The 8,940-nt window shown below is 37.9% G+C and overlaps 2 protein-coding genes across 2 annotated transcripts; both read left to right on the top strand.

The window, feature by feature from the left end:
• Positions 1 to 295: 295 nt before the first annotated feature.
• Positions 296 to 1,180, top strand: LOC111886631 (uncharacterized). Its single transcript, XM_023882889.1, has one exon. It carries the CDS (start codon positions 296 to 298, stop codon positions 1,178 to 1,180), a length of 885 nt encoding a protein of 294 aa, XP_023738657.1.
• Positions 1,181 to 3,697: 2,517 nt separating this feature from the next.
• On the top strand, positions 3,698 to 4,429 carry LOC122197527 (secreted RxLR effector protein 161-like). Its single transcript, XM_042901734.1, has one exon. The coding sequence runs from the start codon at positions 3,698 to 3,700 to the stop codon at positions 4,427 to 4,429; it is 732 nt and encodes a 243-aa protein (XP_042757668.1).
• The last annotated feature ends 4,511 nt before the right edge of the window (positions 4,430 to 8,940 follow it).

Genomic DNA, 8,940 nt, shown 5'->3' on the forward strand with positions numbered 1-8,940 from the left:
TTGTTATAGGTCGAATCTTAGACTATAAATCCGATTATTATCCTCTGTATTTGAGATAGAAGAGAGTTAATAAAAAACCAGTACACTTTTTATCATATTCTTTATGGTATCAGAGCGTGGTTCGAGCCGTTAGGCTAATACAATCATGACGGGTGAAAAGGCAGAGACAAGCAAGAAAGGTGAGGATGTCGTTGATGTTGATTCACCTTACCACGTCCATCCGTCCGACTACCCAAAACAAATGCAAGTTAACGACATACTAAACGACAACAATTTCAATGAATGGAAGTAGGAGATGACGAATTTCCTATACGCCAAAAACAAGATTGGATTGGTTAATGGATCAATGCAGAAACCAGAATCAACATCACCCATGTACATGGCTCGGATGAGAGCCGATGCCATGGTCAAAGGATGGCTAACAACGGCCATGGAGAAGGACATTCGGACCAGTATCAGATATGCAAATACTGTGGCTGAGATCTGGAAGGACCTTGAAGAAAGATCCGAAAAAGAGGGGGCACCACGTGCCTATGAATTGAAACAGTCCTTGAATGTTGCCAGGCAGGATGGGGCTTCCATCTCGTCCTACTACACGAAACTAAAGGCGGTATGGGATGAGATACAACTGGTTCTACCTATGCCTCGTTGCACCTGCAGTGGATGTAGTTGTGCCCTTGGAAAAAGATTTAGCGAGCTTAAGGAGAAAGAAAAGATCTATGAATTTCTCATGGGTCTAGATGCCGATTTTTCTATCATACGTACTCAGATCCTAGCTATGAAACCCACTCCGTCATTGACTGCAATATACCATCTCGTAGCTGAGGATGAACAGCAACGGGCTATATTTGGAGGTTCAAAAAGAATTAGCGACGAGGCAGCGACTTTTCAAGTTGACCTCGCTGAGAAGAAAGTCACACGGGGACAAACAACTCGTGCAACAAACAAGACACTTCCAAGGGCATTCAAACAAAACAACGACAAAGCAGAAAAGTGTACTTTCTGTGGGAAGGATGGGCACAATAAAGATGGGTGTTTCAAGAAGATAGGATACCCGGATTGGTGGCCTGGAAAGAAAGACAAACCCAAACCGAAGGCAACTTGTGTAGGGACTGGTCCGAGTCCCATACCAGGGATAACCAACGAACAATATGATCTCTTTGTGAAACACTTCAAGTAAGAATCGATCGGTGAGACAGGCCCCAGGGCTAATTTGACAGGTAGAGAAAGTATTTATGATGGATGGGTGGTTGACTCGGGCGCTACCGAACATGTCACCTACATGGTTGACTTTCTGACTAACAATGTCATCCTTCAAAATCAAACACCTGTCACCATTCCTAATGGTGATAAGATTCCTGTCATGGGGGAGGGTGAACACATTCTTCCAGGAGGTCTTAAAATTGATGGCGTTTTGCATGTTCCAAATTTTAATTACAACTTATTATCTGTACATAAGCTTGCCAAGAAACTACATTGTGCAATAACCTTCTTTCCTGATTTCTTTGTAATGCAGAAATTAGTGATGAGGGACTTGATTGGTGCGGGTAATTGTGTTAGAGGACTTTATCGAATGGGCACAATGGAAAGGAAGGCTTTCGCTACTACCTTTGAGGTTTGGCATAAGAGACTCGGTCATCCATCGTCCAAGAAGATATCTAATTTAGATTTTATTAAAAATGTTCCTAGTAGCAATAAAACTGAAGTGTGTGATGCTTGTTTTAAAGCTAAGCACACAAGACTCCCTTTTCCCATTAGTGAAATAAAAACTGCAAGTTGTTTTGATCTTATACATTGTGATGTGTGGGGGAAGTATAGAACCCCATCGTTCTCTAAAGCATTTTATTTTTTGACCATAGTAGATGATTTTAGTAGGTCTATATGGACTTTTCTTCTCAAACACAAGCATGAGGCAAGCACATGTCTCATAAACTTTCACAAGATGATCAAAACACAATTTGGAAAAGACATCAAACGTATAAGGTGTGACAATGGGGGTGAGTTCGTTTCACATAAAATGCATGATTTCTACGCAACAGAGGGAATAGTCTTAGAAACATCGTGTCCGTACACACCCCAACAAAATGGGGTTGTAGAACGCAAACACCGACACCTACTTGAAACAGCACGAGCTCTACGGTTTCAAGGCAATCTTCCCAAAGCCTTTTGGGGAGAATGCATTTTGATAGCTACTTACGTGATAAATCGTCTTCCATCAAAGGTACTTCATGATGTTATTCCTTATGAAGTTTTGTTCAAAAAGCCCCCAGTTTATGATCAAATGAGGATTTTTGGGTGTTTAGCATATTATCGAAGTACAAAAACAGGTGGGGATAAGTTTGAGTTGCGAGGAAGACCTGGTATCTTCGTTGGGTATCCGCAGGGCACGAAGGGTTATAAAATTTATGACCTGGAATACAAGAAAATAATTGTCTCAATTGACATTTGGTTTGTTGAGCATGAATTTCCCATGACCCACATACCAAATACTCAAAGATCACGGGAAGAAGGTGAAGATATTTTTGTCTTCGCTGATAAGGAGGTCAACACGTATACTAATCAGCATGCAACCACCCTCAAAAATCCTATCAATAATGATCACAACTCTCTCTCATTGGATGACATGTTGCATGATGAAAACAGTGAGTCCTTGCACGAAAATGATCATGTCAACAGTGAAGATAGCAGCACAAATAATCAACGAACAACTCGAATTCAAAGCCAACCAACACGTTTTCAAGATTATGTTGTGCAGCTGCCACCTTCGATAAGTCACCCACAATCCACCACTGATAATGTCTCCTCAACGGTACATCCTCTCACTAACTATGTCTCATATGATAAATTCACTACAGCTCACAAATCCTTTCTAGCTGCCATCGTTACACACGATGAGGCAAAAATTTTTCATCAGGCAGTTAAAGATGATCGATGGAAGAAGGCTATGCAAAGGGAAATAACTGCTCTTGAGGAAAATAACACTTGGGAACTCACACCATTGCCACCCGGAAAGAACGCCATCGACTCCAAGTGGGTTTACAAGATCAAGTACAAGCCTAACGGAGAAGTAGAACGTTACAAAGCTCGTCTTGTCGCCGAGGGTTATACGCAAATGGAAGGCGTGGACTTCCATGACACCTTTGCTCCAGTGGCCAAGCTTGTCACAGTGCGAGTGTTACTCACTATAGCTGTCAAACGTGGCTGGACCATACATCAATTGGATGTTAATAACGCATTTCTGCATGGGGATTTAAATGAAGAGATTTATATGAAGATTCCATAGGGTTTCCGAAAAGAGAACGAGACACGAGTCTGTAAGCTCAAGAAATCCTTATATGGCCTAAAACAAGCTTCGAGAAATTGGTATTAAAAGTTTACTACAACTCTTTAGAAGTTGGAATACCGACAGTCTCAAGCTGATCATTCTCTTTTTATTCATAAACATGGAGATGTCTTCGTTGCTACCTTAATTTATGTGGATGATGTAATCATCATTGGAAACAATCAAACAAAGATCGAAGACACTAAATCTAGCCTTGACACAAGTTTTAGCACTAAATACCTTGGAGATTTAAAGTATTTCCTAGGCATCAAAGTAGCTCGTACGACCGAAGGACTGGTACTTAGCCAACGCAAATATACCATCGATATTCTCGAAGACTCAGGTTTGCTTGGCTGTTGACCCAGTCAGTTTCCCATGGAACAGAACTTGAAGTTGGACAAAGGCGAAGATGAAGAAAGAGCTGATGTCAATGCGTATCGATGCCTTATTGGCAGGCTTTTGTATCTTCAAGCAACAAGGCCCGACATCACTTATGTTGTAAACGTTCTTAGTCAGTTCGTATCTGATCCTCGACAAAACCATTGGAATGCTGCTATGCGAGTTCTTCGATATCTCAAAGCTACCTTAGGACAAGGGATATTACTACCAAAAGAAAATGAGACAGATTTAATCGCCTATAGTGATTCAGATTGGTTAGGGTGTCCCTTCTCTCGCAGGTCACGAACTGGATATGTTTTGCTTTTGGGTGGAGCTCCAATTTCTTGGAAGTCCAAGAAACAATCTGTGGTCTCCCGTTCTTCCACTGAGGCTGAGTATCGTGCAATGGCCACCACTGTGAGTGAGATCCTCTTGACTCGTTGGCTGCTGACCGAATTTCATGTTGAGTTTCATGCACCAATACCCCTTTTGTGTGAAAATAATTCAACCTGCCACATTGCACACAATCCAGTGTTTCATGAGTGCACCAAGCATGTAGAAATGGACTACTATTTTCTACGAGAACGTGTCTTCTCCAAGGAAATTGTTCCCGTGAAGATCAACACTCAAGATCAGCTAGCTGATTTACTTACTAAACCGCTTGGTTCAGATCGTCTCAAGTTGCTATCAACCAAGCTGGGCATTTGGAACCTTCATGTGCCAGCTTGAGGGGGAGTAAAGGAGTTTGAATTATTCCTGGTCTATAGATAATGTGATTCGTATTGTATTTATCCTTTATGAGTAGTGTTTATCCTTTTATCTTCTAGTTTGTTATAGGTCGGATCTTAGACTATAAATCCGATTATTATCCTCTGTATTTGAGATAGAAGAGAGTTAATAAAAAACCAGTACACTTTTTATCAGATTCTTTAGAAAACACATTGATTTATACTTAAATTAACAATTCAGTACAACTAGTTATCATTAGAATCGATTCAAAGAAATTAAAATAAAATGATACAAGCGGGGTATCACTATCCCTTTTCTTCGATCTTAACATCTTAAATAAGGTTACCTGAAAAACACACATCAACAAAAATGATAAGCTACAAAAATCTTAGTGAGTAATCATTAATGATGATACACACAATAATTGTGACATATAAATACACTAATCGTCAATATATAGTTACTCGAAACTCATTTACCAACTAAGATTTTTAATTTACTTGTCACTCAACTCAACATACTTTCTATCTCTCTGTATGTGTGTGTGTGTTCATACTCTCTCTATTCTTATTCTCTTTGTGTTCTCTTTAAGCTCTCTATATTTATTCCATTGTTATTCCTCTCTGTACACATGTAACTCTTTATATTCATATTTTCTGTTATTACTCATTCACATTTTATCTCCCTCTATCTATCTCTCTCTCTCTCTCTCTCTCTCTCTCTATATATATATATATATATATATATATATATATATATATATATATATACACTATACTCTCGATATTCGCTTTCTCTATATTCACACTATCTCATTCTCTCTCTATCCGAATATTCATACTCCCTCTCTACACTGACTTTCTCTCCCTCAATATCTTTACACTCATACTCTCCCTCTCTATATACACACACTCTCTCTTTATCTATTTTATTTACATCCATCCTCTCTTTATGCACACCCTCTGTTTATCTCTTTTACTTACACTCGTTTTATCTCTATACTCTATACTTACACTTTTTCTTTGCACTTGTAAACTCTCGTTACTCTATTTAATCTCTCTATTTCTTTAATTCTCTGTAATACTAACTCATCAGTTCGTAAAACAATACTCTAATATATTTCTCAGTCATACCCGCTCCTTAACATCTATAGTAATGTACGACTATATATCTATCTCAACCACAATCACTCACTAATTGATCTTTTGATAATTTATTTTATATTCCGACTGAACACACTAAAAATTTTATATTTCGCTATATAAATCTTAATTATTCTCGTCTGTTTACACAAATAATGATAAAATACTATAATTTCCAATTACTCTATGTAAGGACTCGTATAACATTAGACAACTATCATTCTTAATTATCACAAATACTCAACTCATACGATATTAATAATAATAGTTTAGATATTATATTTTGAACATACACAATAATTATCACATATCTCGATAATAATTATCTAGAGAAAGATAAGGTTACTCATTTGGTTAGTTAGTGAAGACTAACAATTATTTTGATCTCCATCTCTGTACTGTTTTCCAACTCATCAATTCTCCAACCCTATTCGGACAATATATCAAGTTCATTAGAACTTGTCTAATCTCATCACTATTTCAACTACATTGATCAATTTATCTGATCATTAACCTGACATGGTAACCATTGGTCACCAAACCAATCAAGTTTTTTTTAAATACAATTATCTAAGGACTTAATCCCGTAAGTCGTTATCGCAATCAACAAATCTTGATATATTAGGGTAATTAACCCATAATGGCTGGATTAGCATTTAAAAAATAAATGGGTTTGTAATAGCACCATATCACAAAATCCCGTAACACATACTTGGGTCTAATAACACTCTACGAAATATCACAGGATAAAAGATACTGCAACTTATCATGTAAGTTAACCATCGTATCCATCATACACTTGTACAAGTCTTCAGTTATAAGCCTCCAGGAACACCTCTCAAGTAGCTCCCCTGACAAAATGTGCCAGAACCTTTAAAACGATACAAATGCAAGCTATTTAAACTATTGTGCACTTCATCATGATAAGAAGTGCACCGTGTCGTCGTGATGAAGAGAACTTTGGTTTTGCTACATGTTTCACTGTCTCTGTATAACCCATAAAAATCAAGCTAATTTAAAACTTTTTCAACCAATTAAAACCATTAATTATTACAAAGTGTTTTCAAAATAATTTCATGTTAGAGTATCCCAGAAATCAAAATCATAAAATGTGAGGAGATGTATGACCACGCCTTTGCCTTCGAACAATTCATGTAGTCCATTTCTTATCCAGACATTTTTAAGCCACCCCAAAGCTTCATATTGTAGATCCAGCTTCCTAAGGCATACATTCCACGTAAAGTTGCAAACTTTATGTGCATGCGAGGTCTTAAAAGCTTAGAACACTAAAACCAATTCTAGATGAGGTTTAGGGCATGGTGAGGGGTTCCTATGAGATAAAGTTGATATCTTTATGAGTTTCAGACCTGGAGGAGTCCAGATCTGAAGTTTCAACTTTAGATCATGGCTAATACCCGAAATGGCTCACATAAATGCTAAAGATGGCCTCAAACCTAACCATGAAAAGATCTAGCTAAAAATAAGCCAAGGTAAAAAGTTTTTAACTTCAAAATGATGCCAAGATGAAGTAGAGTCCGATTCAAAAGCTCCTCTTTGCTCCAAGCTCCTTAAGTTCCAAACCTTCTTCACAAAATGCATTAAATCACTCTTTAAATCTCACAAACACTCAAGAATAAGATGTAGACTGTTTAGGGTTTCTTCTGGCCATCAAGAGGTGGTAAGGGGCTGGAGGAAATGACTTAAGGTCATTTAAATAAGGGAAAACCCTAAAAATTAGGGTTTCATTTCCTAGTTCCGACTCGTCGATTCGCGGTCCTCCGAATCGTCGACTAGACTTCATAAATCACGCAGGCTGACTAAAACTCTACATGACGAGTGTGGGCCTCCAAATCGTCGAGTAGACTTCCTTAATTGCATGAAATCCCTAAATCTCATTCTCGGAAATCAGGATGTTACAGTCTCGCCACATTTCGCTCTCTAACTAACACATGTATTATGACTCCGCTCACATCCACACAGTGGTCAGTATGCAACCACACTACGGTTACCCGATAATTAACCGTTTGACTTTGACTTTAGTTGACTTTCTTGAAATAGCAATGTACTTTCATCAACTTCAAACGGCCATAATGTTCTCATACGAACTCCTTTTTTTCTGACAAACTTTATATCCACATAATCGTCTCAGAGTGTAACATCCCAATTTTCACAACCAATTTATCATTTTTAAATAAAGCAAAAACATTGTTTCCATAAAACTAAGTCATGGAACCATAAGTATCAAAATACAGTCATTCCAAAAACCAGAGTATCATAAAATGCAGAATCACAAAAATTATCGATGATTGTCTACAGTCAAGCCTTCACCTTCCCACAATCATCTGAAGTACCTAAAACACTTTGAAGTCCACAACTGTAAGCACGAAGGATAGTGAATTCTGCAAAATATCACATACTACATAGCATAATAAACAACTATTTGTTACCAGCAACCCTAGGACTATCAACAGTCGTATGGGTTATCAGAAACCATGTGGACTATCAGTAATCCCAGAGTTATCAACAACTCAATCAATACACATAACAAGAATCAACAACCAAGACTCACCTACTAAAGCATTCACCCTATTATGACATACGTAACATAGTGAGAAGACTCATCTCGCAGATAGAAGCTCGATGCAACAACTCTCAAATATTGAAGACCGATACTATGAGACACTATAACACCCGTAGATCCGGGCTAGTCAATTTAGAGACGATAAGCATCAAAAATAACTTTTTGATGGAAGATTATTTAGAAGGATTAATCTTAACTAAGTTATAGTATATGTTACGAGGTTTTCGAATATATAAAGAACGTCAAAATCCGAGTTATAACGAAGAAGTTAGGACCTGTCGAAGTTTCGCGACAAAACCGACACGACACAATGCAACGTAAATAGTGAATTTACGTTAGAGCGATATTTATCCAAAACAATCTAAATGAGAATTGAATATCTCATCAATAGTAGTGCAACGACGGAAAGACGGACAAAAACGGACGTCAGACGAAGGAGTTATGAGTTTATAACAGAGTTTTCCTGTCCCGGCCTACTAAAAATAATATATAAGTAATATATAATTATAATATATTAAACATAAATTCAAAATTAGCGAATGGAGTCTAAACGAGAGTTGTAGAGCATAATCTCACCTTCGCGTCGATATAAAGAATGTCGAAAACGGAGTTCGTATACAAAAGTTATGAATTTCTAAAGTTCGGGGCGCGAAACCCCAAAACTATCAGATACCACGACGTGGCAACAGGGCCACGACGTGGCCAATCTTCTAACACCTCCAGGAGTCGCCCAGATGCAACTTGCGATGATGCATGCAGTGAGGACCAAGCCCACGACGTGGAAAAAG

This window comes from Lactuca sativa, chromosome 4, assembly GCF_002870075.4.
Source record: "Lactuca sativa cultivar Salinas chromosome 4, Lsat_Salinas_v11, whole genome shotgun sequence".
Classification (NCBI taxonomy): Eukaryota; Viridiplantae; Streptophyta; class Magnoliopsida; order Asterales; family Asteraceae; genus Lactuca; species Lactuca sativa.